Source organism: Gopherus flavomarginatus, chromosome 2 (assembly GCF_025201925.1).
Source record: "Gopherus flavomarginatus isolate rGopFla2 chromosome 2, rGopFla2.mat.asm, whole genome shotgun sequence".
Lineage (NCBI taxonomy): Eukaryota > Metazoa > Chordata > Testudines > Testudinidae > Gopherus > Gopherus flavomarginatus.
Window position 1 is genome coordinate 86822947 of NC_066618.1, and position 13065 is coordinate 86836011.

At 40.0% G+C, this 13065-nt stretch overlaps 1 protein-coding gene across 4 annotated transcripts in view; it reads left to right on the forward strand.

Moving 5' to 3' along the window:
- Positions 1-13065, forward strand: part of FBXL2 (F-box and leucine rich repeat protein 2) — a 144714-nt gene that overhangs the window by 30600 nt on the left and 101049 nt on the right. For all 4 annotated transcript variants that reach the window (XR_007772333.1, XR_007772334.1, XR_007772332.1 and 1 more), the window contains exon 2: positions 7398-7459. Coding sequence is in view for 1 of the 4 variants with exons in the window: in XM_050938029.1 (XP_050793986.1) it covers positions 7398-7459 (62 nt within the window). In the remaining 3 variants the exon portion in view is untranslated. The remainder of the gene's footprint in view (positions 1-7397; positions 7460-13065) is intronic.

The window sequence follows — 13065 nt, forward strand, 5'->3', positions numbered from 1 at the left end:
CTTTTTTGCAGAACTGCTGTTTATCCAGTTGGTCCCCAGCCTGTAGCAGTGCAGTGGGATTCTTCCATCCCAAGTGCAGGACTCTGCACTTGTCCTTGTTGAACCTCATCAGATTTTTTTTTGGCCCAATCCTCTATTTGTCTAGTCTCTCTGTATCCTGTCCCTACCCTCCAACATATCTACCACTCTTCCCAGTTTAGTGTCATCTGAAAACTTGCTGAGGGCGCAGTCCACGCCATCCTCCAGATCATTAAGATATTGAACAAAACCAATTCCAGAACCGACCCTTGTGGCACTCTGTTTGATACCGGCTGCCAACTAGACATGGAGCCATTGGTCACTACCTGTTCAGCTCGATGATCTAGCCAGCTTTCTATCCACCTGATAGTCCATTCATCCAGCCCATACTTCTTTAACTTGCTGACAAGAATGCTGTGGGAGACCATATCAGAAGTCAAGGAATAGCACGTCCACTGCTTTCCCCTCATCCACAGAGCCAGTCATCTCATCATAGAAGGCAATTGGGTTAGTCAGGCATGACTTGCCCTTGGTGAATCCATGCTGACTTTTCCTGATCACTTTCCTCTCCTCAAAGTGCTTCAGAATTGATTCCTTGAGGACCTGCTCCATGATTTTTCCAGGGACTGAGGTGAGGCTGACTGGTCTGTTCCCCAGATCCTCCTTTTCCCCTTTTTTAAAGATGGGCTCTACATTAGCCTTTTTCCAGTCATCCAGGACCTCCCCTGATCTCCATGAGTTTTCAAACATAATGGCCAATAGCTCTGCAATCACATTCACCAACTCCTTTAGCGCCCTCGGATGCAGTGCATCCAGCCCTATGGAGTTGTGGTCATCCAGCTTTTCTAAACAGTCCTGAACCACTTCTTTCTCCAGAGAGGGCTGATTATATCCTCCCCATACTGTGCTGCCCAGTGCAATAATCTGGGAGCTGACCTCGTTCGTGAAGACAGAGGCAAAAAAAGCATTTAGTACATTAGCTTTTTCCACATCCTCTGCACTAGTTTGCCTCCCCCATTCAGTAAGGGGCCCACACTTTTCCTGACCTCTTTCTTGTTGCTAACATACCTGTAGAAACCCTTTTTGTTACTCTTAACATCCCTTACTAGCTGCAACTCCAAGTGTGATTTGGCTTTTCTGATTTTACTCCTGCATGCCTGAGCAATATTTTTATACTCCTCCCTGATCATTTGTCCAAGCTTCCACTTCTTGTAAGCTTCTGGATTTCACTGTTAAGCCAAGCTGGTTGCCTGCCATATTTACTATTCTTTCTACACATCGGGATGGTTTGTTCCTGCAACCTCAATAAGGATTCTTTAAAATACAGCCAGCTCTACTGGACTCCTTTCCCCTTCATGTTATTCTCCCAGGGGATCCTGCCTATCAGTTCCCTGAGGGAGTCAGAGTCTGCTTTTCTGAAGTCCAGTGTCTGGATTCTGCTGCTCTTTTTTCTTCCTTGTTTCAGGATCCTGAACTCGACCATCTCATGGTCACTGCCTCGCAGGTTCCCATCCACTTTTGCGTTCTTCCCGGTTTGTGAGCAGCAGGTCAAGAAGAGCTCTGCCCCTAGTTGGTTCCTCCAGCACTTGCACCAGGAAATTGTCCCTGCACTTTCCAAAATCTTCCTGGATTGTCTGTGCACTGCTGTATTGCTCTCCCAGCAGATATCAGGGTGATTGAAGTCCTCCGTGAGAACCAGGGCCTGTGATCTAGTAACTTCTGTTAGTTGCCTGAAGAAAGCCTTGTCTGCTGTACTGGAACAGAGGATCTGGGGGGACATTTGGTCTTGGTTATTGTGGGTGTTTTACATATTCTAAATTAATTTGAGAATCTGAGTGGTATGTATATTGAGTAGAACTGAAGAAAGAGCTATCTTGAGCTCTCATGGCAATAGATAATAGTGGTTACTGTTAGCTATTTATACCGTATTCATCACCAGAGTATCTGAACATCTGATTTAAATAATAATACTGATGCCATAAAAAATATCAAATATTGTCATAACAGTAGAGGGTACTAAAAAGGAGATATTTGTAAATCTGACTGACTAAATGTTTATGGTTTACAAGGCAATTAATCTGAGTCAAAGGCTTGGTCTACACTACAAACTTAGGTCAACATAAGCCTTGTTAAAGCGATCTAATAATGTATGTGTCTACACTGAGTCCTTTCCGCTGACCTAAGTGGCCTGAAAGTTGACTTCTGTATACCACCTTTGCGAGAGGTGTAACGTTTGATTCAGCACCCATGGGTCTACATGGGGATAGTGTAAACTAAATGATTTGGCCTCCAGGAGGTGTCCCACAGTGCTCCACTGTGACTGCTCTGGAGAGCACTTTCAACTCCACTGCATCTCAGCCAGGTACACAGGAAATACCGCTCCCCTGTTAAAGACCCAGGAACTTTTGAATTTTCATTTCCTGTTTGATCAGTGCAGAGAGCTTGCCAGCACAGCTAATCGTGGAGACTCAAGACCACAAACACACTCCAGCGTGGAGTACGCAGGAGGTAGTGGATCATATTGCTGTGTGAAGAGAAGACTCTGTGCAGGGAGAGCTCCGATACAGCAGAAGAAATGCTAACATCTATGCCAAGATTGCACGGGGCATGGGGGAGAAGAGCTACACTAGGCACATGCAGCAGTGCCGCATGAAAATAAAGGAGCTTTGGCAAGCGTACCAGAAGACAACGGAGGCGAACGGTCATTCTGGTTCTGCCCCACAGACGTGCTGCTTTTATGAGGAGCTGCATGCGATTCTTGGCAGTGACCTTATCGCTACCCCAAAATGCTCTGTGGATGCCTCCCAATGAGGACATTGTTGACAAGGAAGAGGAGGAGGAGAATGTGAGGCAGGCAGGCGAAGGATCGATTCTCCTCGACAGCCAAGAACAATTTTTAACCCTGGAGCCCATCCCTTCACAGGAGCAGTTGGCAGCAGAGCGTGATGCTAGGGAAGGCACCTCTGGTGAGTACACATTTCCAATCAAACTGTAGGGGTTACATGCTATTATTTTTTGTGTTTAATCTGAACTAAAAAGTAGGTGTAGTGGGTGGTGGTGGCACTCCAGCTACACAGAGGGTGCTCTCCAAAAAACACTGTTTATGTGTATGGGGGTGGCCCGGGAATCCTCCATGGAGATCTCTAGGAAGTTTTTATGAAGGTACTCTGCAGTCCTTTGCAGAAGGTTTCTGGGAAGGGCTGCCTTATTTCATCCACCATGTTAGGACACTTTCTCGCACCACTCCAGTATTAACTCTGCTGGCATCATTGCAGCACACAGCATTCCAGCATAAGGACCAGATCCGTACCCAGACGCTTGCAACATCTGCTCCCTTGCCACCTCTGTTACCCTCAGGAGAGTGATATTGCATATAGTCACCTAGGGGAAACAGGGCAAGTCTTCAGTGCTAACACTTAAACTGCAAACAATTCAACAAGTAAACTGCCCCCTGTTTGGTGAAATCTGGGTCACAAAACCACACTTTCCCAAATATGCTGTGGTTGTGGTTGGAAGGGATCACCATATATTGAAAGCAGCATTGAAGGAAAACAAACAAAAAATGGGTGGTGGTAACGGCTTCCTGTTTGTCTCCCTCCCTCCCCCAAGCCAGTGCCTCTTTTGTGAAAAACAGTTTGGGGGGCTTTACACTGGTGCCTGTCCTCGAGCCCCATCCAGGGAAAAAGGGGCTTTTCTCAAGTTCCAACCTGTGAGCCCAAGGATGTTTTTACAAAAGCAACGGCAGAGACCTCTCGCCCATGCCTTGTGACCTTACTCATCATGACTAGAGCAGCAAACTGACTCTTGCAATAGCCAGTGATTGTGATTACGTTGTGGCTTGCAGAGAAGTGTACTGAGGGGTGTTTTTTTAATTAAAAAAAATTAACTGTGCACCAGAAACAATATATGCACTGTCAATGCTACCCTTGTGCTTTGCATTCCTTGCAGCTGAAACCTTGTTGGTTGATGCATCCTCCGCCAACGGGACAGAGACTTTCTGAGATTAGAAGGCGGAAAAAGAAGATTCGGGAAGACATGTTCAATGAGTTATTGTGCACGCCTTTGAGAATGACAAGATGGAGCTCAGAGCATGAAGGATTACACTGTCTGATAACCTGGACATGGACAGGACAGCATGCAGGGAACAAGTGTGTGCCACGCAGGAAGAAATTCTGCGGATTATGAAGGAGCAATCAGACATGTTGAGGCGTCTGGTTGAAGTTCGAGAAAGGCAGCTGCTGGTGCTAGAGGTCCAGCATAGATGCAACCTATGCTGCACCTGCTGCCATCATCGCCCAGTTCTACATCCTCCTCCCCTAAAGGTTCTGTGAGGCCAGGGGAGAGTGGGGAGTTTGGTATCCCTTGCACTCAATACCAGGGGAGGGTGCAAGGACCAGAAGGTGCCCATTCCCAAACCTTTGTTGTTGCAGTGCATCTGTAAGCAAGCTTTCCTTGTCCTCCCCCTCCCTCAGTGTTATCAGCCCTTTTGCCCCAAGTTATCTTACTCTTCTTTGCTGTCTCTGTGTGTTTGTGTGCATAATAAAACCTAATGGAATGAGGAGAAAAGGCTGTTTATTCATTGAACTCATGGTGGTTGGTGGAGGTGGAGTTTACAGAGGAGAAAATGCAGTGGAGGGGACAGTTTGGTAAGGAACAATACAGATAAGTATATTATTCTGGCTCATTTTCTTTCTTGGGTATAGTTTCCATTTTTAATATTTTAACAGATTATTTCTGACTTGGAACAGATGCAATCATGCATGTATATTGTATTTGTTTATTTAAGTAAGAAAATAGCTGCTTTGACTTAATTTTATTATGTTTGCAGGACATGTTTACAGAAGCTAAATCTTTTTTTTTTCATGGTTTCACATCAGGAAGTTAAATTCTAGTTAAAGAATTTTACCTCACTTGTCCCATGACTATACCTGTAGTACATATTAGTTGGGGTAGGATTACTGGTCAATGGATGAGCAAGAGAGTGTAACTTGACTTTTGGATATTGGGAACTTGAGGTTTTAAAAAGTTGTTTTTGCTTGTAAATTGAGCAGATTTTATCTTGGTGTCCTTTAGATGCAAATGTGGAGCCCTGCATAATACCATTTTTGTAGATTTTTAAATATATTTTTCAGAGTAAAAGAGCACTTTAAGTATCTATTTTCATTCAGCTACATATTCATAATCCACAAAACCAATACTATATGATATGACATTTGCAGCTGAGGCACACAAGAATACCTAGTACATATTATGTAAAGAAAACTTTGTAACAGAATGACTGAGGTATGACTTACTTTTCATTAACAGATGTACTAGGTAAGTGAATACTTCATGTGTAATTAACTCATGGAGGTTAACTTTCTTATGTGAAGTACTAAAAGTTGAACATTTTTCCCATTATAAACCAGGATTCCTGAAGATTAATGTGTTGGCCATATCAGATCACATTGAATGTGAAATGTGAAATGTGATACAATTTGTCAGTCCAGCTGTAAATTAAAAAAAAAATCCATCTCATAAGTATTTTTTTCTTGCAATGTTGCCAGAAATGTAATTTGAATGCAGTTTTAGATTTTTAAGATCTAATAGAGGAATTGCTTAGTTCCCCAAATTTGTAGTATATCTTTAATAACGACATGGCTTTTTGATACAGAAAGTGATGGAGAATTAAAAATCGCTGAAGTACTGAGCATGTGTTGTAGCTGTTTTAAATATGTATTATTATTCTGTTGCCTTATTTACTTAAATGCCATGCTGCATTCTCATAACAAGTGTATGCCCATATTAATGGACATGTGGGGAATTATTAGTTAAAGGGTAAGTAAATGATGTCAGTGTTTGCATACAATAAAACAGTGGCACATATATGTAAATTGGTAGTGCTATCCTACATAACAAGAAGTGTCATTCTTTCAGCCTCATTCTCCTTTGGTGTTACAGTTCTTCTGGAAGAATTTTGCACATACACAATTATGAGATGGTGGTGTAGTTAAGGCCCCAGACTGTAAATCAGGGGATCTGGATGCAGTTCTCAGATCTACCCACAGGTTTTCTCTGTGCTTCAGTTCCTCATCTGTAAAACAGGAATAGTACTTCCTTTCTCTCACCCTTTGACTGTTTGTCTATATTAAGTTCTTTGGTGCAAGGATTGTTTCTTACTATCTGTTTGAACTACACCTAGCCTAATATGGCTTCAATCTTGTTTGGTTCTTCTAAATGCTGCAGTAGTACAAATTAGTACATTAGTGACTAAAAAATGACACTGACATAAGTATATTTAATCTCTACGCTTCTGAAGCAATAAACCAGCTCAGGCACTGACTTTTGAGGTTTATAGTGTTTCAGTGCAAGGAGCTGAAAATAGCCACCCAACAGCAGGGACCTGGTGGTTAGAAATAATCAAAGATGAGTGTGAGTGTATGGTCAGCCCTGCAGGAGTTGATCTGAGCCCTGAGAATAAAATATAGGGTCCATCATTTCCTGGGAAGCAGGGGTTGGCCCACTGGAATCGTGATCAATGTGCAGTCTGATATCTGAAAGGACAGTAATTCATAGTAACTCCAACAGCATCTTAAAACTGGAAATCTTCCATGTGACATTTTAGGTTGTATACACCCACAGAGTCTTTCTCTAGAGACACAGGAAATGGAATGGATGCTTAAATAAACTTGCGTCTGCTGTTTTCCCCAGTACACATTGGAAGGAAGAACAGAAAAAAATCATACTCTTCATTTTTATAAGAGGGGTGGATCATGCAATGCACACCTGGCCTATGTTTGCCAAAATTGGGCTGGCAGCATTATCTAGCTAGGTCTCAGAGATCTGGGTAACGATCCATGATGGAATCAGAAGACGTAGCAGCCTTATTCAGGCCCAGTAGTGGCGGGGGAGTGTGTGTGTCTTATGGGTAAGGCTGAGGTTATGTAATAGAGGTCACGTAAGACATGGAGTCTGTAACTTCCAGAGACCTCTGTGACATTCTCTGCTTCAGCCCTGGGACAACAGGGCTGGAGCTGTGAGCCGGGGGGTGGGGGGGACTCCACTGCTCCCCAGAGCCACAGCAGCCATGAGTGTTGGACCCCCTTCCACCCCCGTTTTGTCACACTTATTTTTAGTAAAAGTCAGGGACAGCTCATGGACTTCCATGAATTTTTGTTTATTGTCTGTGACTTTTACTAAAAATAACCATGACAAAATCTTAGCCTGAATTAAGGGTATCAAAAGGAGGCTGTTAGATACTAGGTATAGTGCTGTTGCCTAAACTTGCAGGATTTGTTGAGTTTAAAAAAAAGAAAAGAAGAGACAATGCATGAATTTTCTTCTTGTCCTAATGAACTAGTGTTTTTTTTTTTCATAATGTACTTGGTTTCTTTTTTCAGGTTTTCTCAAACAGTGATGAAGCCCCCATTAACAAAAAGTTACCCAAAGAACTTCTGTTAAGGTAATTCTAGTTAATTTGTGCATTAAGAGTTACAATTTGAATGTGATGCTTAGATTTGTATGGCTTAGTGAAATGAAATATACTCTTCTTTCTTACATAAGTCTATGATTCAAAATAAAGAGTTCATCTGATTTTATTTTTTGACAGTCCTTGAACTTACATTTTATTCTTAATGGAGAATGTAGCAAAATACATAGCTTTGCTCCTGAAATCTATTTTAAAGTATGGTATAACATTATACAATTAAGTGCCAATTTATGCATTAGTAATCTGGTTTTATTATGAGATACAGCAGTAAGAGACTATATTTGGAAAGCTTTGGTTGATATAGGATTCTTTAAAAAAAAAACACTTTGGGGGATCTAACATAGGTGCAGATATTGTTTGTCTGCTCTGTTAACTGCATACTGAACAGACTAAAAACTTTTCCCTGTCACACATATTACCATCACACACTATGTAAATAGCATTCTATCCTTAATGCAATTATTCCAGTGGCTGTTTGGGCTTTTTGTTATGAAATCTCTTTTGTTAATAAAAATAAAGGAAAAGACGAAAGCTTTCAAAAAGTTATTTTAAGGAGACACCTCCTGTAATTGTTTTATTGTTGCTCTGTGCTACGTATAGTTCAAGCAGACTGGGAAAGAAAAGAGAAAACAAGCAAACTGAGATTTTATTCATGTTAATTCAGCCAGCCTTAGACTTGCTGGAGTGTTGTTGTCTTTTCTGGACAGGCTCAGAGTAGGCAGGAGTTAGCTATAATATATGCTCAAAAATACAATACGTAATTAAAGAATTGATGGATGTCCCATCTCTCACACCTGAGTTGAACTTTATTTCAAATAAAACTTAAATTGCCTCTCATGACAACTTCCAGTCCTGAAATATCTGAAGACATTCCATTTTTGTATGAAGCCAAATCTGGCCTGAAACAGACAGCTCAGTAGGTAGCTTGACATGATTGTAGTTCTCATTGTAGCCCTTCCCTTATGCTAACGTTTTAATATATACTTTGGTGCAATTGCCATTCTTTGTTGTGGTGTCACTAGAATTGAGTTCACACTACATCCTTCATACATTGAAGAGAGGCATAGGTTAACCAGTGTGTCATCACTTCCTGCCTAATTTTAAGTGGAAGAATATTTGCAGTGCTTTGTATTTTCTATCTTGTGTTAAAAGGAGTGTTCCCAAAATATTATGCATGCTTCAAATGTGTCCATGTGCTAGAACACTGGTATTCTTGTGGCATCAAAGAAACTAATTTATGTTTAAAGATATTAGACTTCAGTTTTTTTCAAGTAAGCTTGAATTTTCTTTGAGGGGAAAAATAAATTCTTCACGCTGAACATGGTGTAGCTTGCATCTACAGACCTGTTAGAAAATTTCTGGTTGTTATATCAACATACATAGCACATTACACAGTGTGTTATATTAATACATTTTAAAATATTTTATGTCTGCTTATGAACTTTCAAAATTTCAACATTTTTTCATGTGACAAATTTTTTTTCACATCTTGAAGTTGCATAGACTCGGTATGAGAGGTCCTCTGACAACAGATTTCCAACAATTTCATTTTGTATTATTGCATTCCAAACTTGTGATCCGGAGGCCCATTGGTGCCAACTGTCAAAAGGTTCAAAGTTTTGTAACAGCAATTCCTAACATGCCTGACAAATTCACTACAGCTAGCACACTGCTTTCATTGTATTTTCCATAAATTATATCATGTGAGGTCTCTAATAAAAGTTTGTCATACTGATCTTCATAGTGGTTATGAGATGTATGTACGGATGATATTTAAGAAGTCGTGTGTATATACTGAAAATACATTTTAAAGTCTATCTCCAAGGGAGAGTTGACAAAGGGGTTTTTGCAAAACAAAGGATGTATATTCACCTTTCTGCCTTGATTCACGTGTAAGTTAAACATCATATGTCAACACAATGGAAGCCAAGCCCTGTTAGCATACAAAGTCAACATGAGCGTCATCACGTTCATGATAACCAGATCCCAACCTTCTTTGTTTGGAAGCACTGTAAAAGACTTTTAACATGAGAGAAACTTCTTTAGGCAGAACGTTAGCCTGTTAAGTTTAATGTCTAGAAAGCATATACTGATTTTGTTTTATATGTAACTTTCTGTTGCCATCATGGAACCAATCAAGGCACTGCCTCTCTCCCTCAGACAGCAAAGCACACAGAGCGCAAGTATTTTGTACCAGACAAGGGGTACAAATTCCTTTTTTCTCACCCTCCCCCAGGATCCCTGGTTGTTGTGGTCACCAATGAGAGGGACTGCCAGGGACGGACAACCTCTACGCCTAAGTCAAAGGAACCAAAGGAACTGGCCTATTCAGACAGAGGGCATTTTCCACGGGGGCCCTTCAACTCTGCGTAGTGAATCTTGCTGGGTTGTTATGATTTTAATATTGGGAGTCCACGATGAAATTCAAGGACCTTCTCCCATAAGACTCCATACAGGCCAGATCAGTGACCACTGCAGTGACAATGTGGAGAAGTTCGTGCTTACAGTCCTCGGGGCTACCTAACAAGATTCAACAAACTATTGAGGACCTCCCGTCTGAGAGAACATTGGTCTTTTTGGAGCAAATGGATGGTAGGCTGCACGGCCTCAAGGACTCAAAAGGAGCCTTGAAATCCCTGGGACTTTATGTGCCTGCAGGGTCAAGAAAGCAGTACAAGCCACAGCAGACAAGTCACTACTTCTGTTCATCTCCTAAGCAGGACCAACATAGGAGTTAAAATAGGGGTTTAAATGCAGACCCCTCCCCTGTCTTCATCGGCAGGTCCTACTCAGTCTGGACCTGGACACTTGGGATCATCAAAAAACTCATTTTGACAACATGCTTGAGGTTGGCACTGCTATTCCCCCTGCATCAGATCCAGCTACCCCATTATTTTCCAACCACCTTTCCCAGTTCTTTTATGTCTGGACTCAGATCACATTGGACCGCAGGGTCCTCAAGATGATAGAACTGGGTTATACCATCCAATTTTTATCTATCCCTCCTTCCCGCTCCCCCGCCCCCAGTCCCTCTTCAGAGACCTTTCTCATGAGCATCTGTTGGAACAAGAAGTCCAATCCCTGCTTCAGGTGGGAGCCATAGAAGAGGTTCTGGCTCACATGAGAGGGAGGGGCTTTTTTGAACAGCAGTCTGAAGCTATACTGATGAACCTAATGATGCTTCAAGAGCTATGCACCTTGGCAGCAAAAAAACATGTCGGCAACCTCAAGTAGAGTACCATTAAAGGATTTTTTCACATGTGTTGTTTATCCTGTAGTACTTAAGCAGGAAAGTTAAGTTTGGATACTTTTTTTTTAAGTTATCATTATAAAAACTCATACCAGTACATTTTGCTGCAGCATGTTTTTTTAGTGCTGTTTGAATGGACATTTAAATTGGTGGGCTTTTGTGTTGGCATTTTTTTATGAATAATGAATACTAAAAAAGAAGCAAGAGAAATTACTTAAAATTGAAATACAGTACTGTGTTAAATGTAAAGTATTAAATATAAAGGGAAAATTTAAAAAATAAAGATTTGACAGGATAAGGAAACTGTTTCTGTGGTTGTTTCATTTAAATTAAGATTGAAAGGAACATTTTTCTTCTGCATAGCAAGAGTTTCAAAGCTGTATTAAGTCAATGTCAGGGTGGATTTGATTTAAGTGAAATTGATTTAAATCATGATTTAAATCACTAGTCAGGAAGACTCGATTTAATCATGGTTTTCTACATAAATGCATTCTTCTTGGTTGTTCTAATCTTAATACATATTCTTCACAACTCAGAGATAGATGTAGGTTTTATTTTTAGAAGGTACATACTATACATTTTTAAACAGTGATTTATTTTGAAAACTTTTCAGGTTAGCTTTATACCTATATCAGAAAATTAATGATTGTTTGATTATTTCATTTACCAAAGGTAATTGAAGCAGATATTTATGAAGTCATTGGGAAGTGAACTATCTCCAATGATTAATATTTGGAGGATTTTCTTGCCATGCTGTATTAGGAGGAGACAGACATTTTAAATTGTTTTATTTAACTAAAACAACAACGTTAAGTATTCTGGATTTTTTTCTTCAACAATAAACATATAATATTTTAACAAAACAAGCATATGTCCCTTGCTTCTCATATTTATCTCCAGACTTCTTCTCCTTGTCCAGATCTATTCCGCCCCCAACAATCTTCTATTCATTGAACTTTTTGAAACTTTGCACTTTTAGAGAGAGGTAAGGGATTGACTCTGTGTAACAAATTTGCAGATGACAGTAGAGTTGAGGTTTGTTATTTCTCACCTGTATATATTTATTTAAAACCATTTTTGCTGTTAACAAGCATGTTACCTCTGGAGACACAAATCCACAGTTTGAGAACGGCAAAACTAAGCATCTCTGATGGTATCTTCTAGACTGAGTCCCATTGGGTAGATAGAAAGATTAACCTAAATAATCTATGCAGAAGTCCTTGGAGCCCTATAAGATTGGGTCCCTAATCCATGAACTATTGGAACTCATTTACAAAACTTTTCTTAAACATTACATGAATATATTGTCTTATACTATAGAATTAGAATTTATAATCCCTATTCTATAATGAAATATCTTTGAGCTATAAAGTATCTTAAAATTATCTTTAGATAAGTTTTTTCCTCAAAGATTTTATAAAAAAAAATCCAGTTTAAATAAAAAAAATCTGACTTTTTTAACCATTGATTTTTATCCACCCTGGTCAATGTTCAGTTGTGAACTTTTGCAAGAACAACCATAACGTTTTGTTGAAAGTTACAAACATTTCAGAGTTATGAACAGTGTTCCATTCCTGAAGTGTCTGTACTGAACTATTCTTAAAGTTAGCTTTTTCTGATGTTCATCCTAAATCTCCCTTTCTGCAAATTAACCCTATTACTTCTTGTCCTATCTGCAGTGGACATGGAGAACAGTTGATCACAGTTCTTCTCTTTAGAGCAGCACTTAACTGATTTGAAGACTGTTATCAAGTCCTCCCTCTGTCTTCTTTTATCAAGACTAAACATATCCAGTTCTTTTAACCTTTTCTCATAGGTTAGAATTTAAAAACTTTTATCATTTTTGTTGCTGTAGTTTGGACTCCTCTCCAATTTGTGCACACTTTCTCTAAAGTGTGGCACCCATAATTGGACACACTAGTCCAGCTGAGACCTCATCAGTGCCATGTAGACCAGTACAGTTACTACTTGTCTTACATACAACACTCCTGTTAATACATCCCAGAATATTAGCCTTTTTCATAGCAGCATCACATTGTTGACTCATTTGATTTGTGATCCACAGTGACCCCTAAATTCTTTTCAGCAGTACTACCCCCATCCAGTTAGTCTCCATTTTGTAGTTGTGCATTTGATTTTTTTCCTTCCTAAGTGCAAAATACTTCACTTATCTTTATTTAATTTCATCTTGTTGATTTCAGACCAGTTCTCCAATTTTTAAGGTCATTTTGAATTCAAATCTTGCGCTCCATTGTGCTTGCAACCCTCCCGGTTTGGTGTCATCCACAAATTTTATAAGTATATTTTCCAAGTCACTAATGACAATATC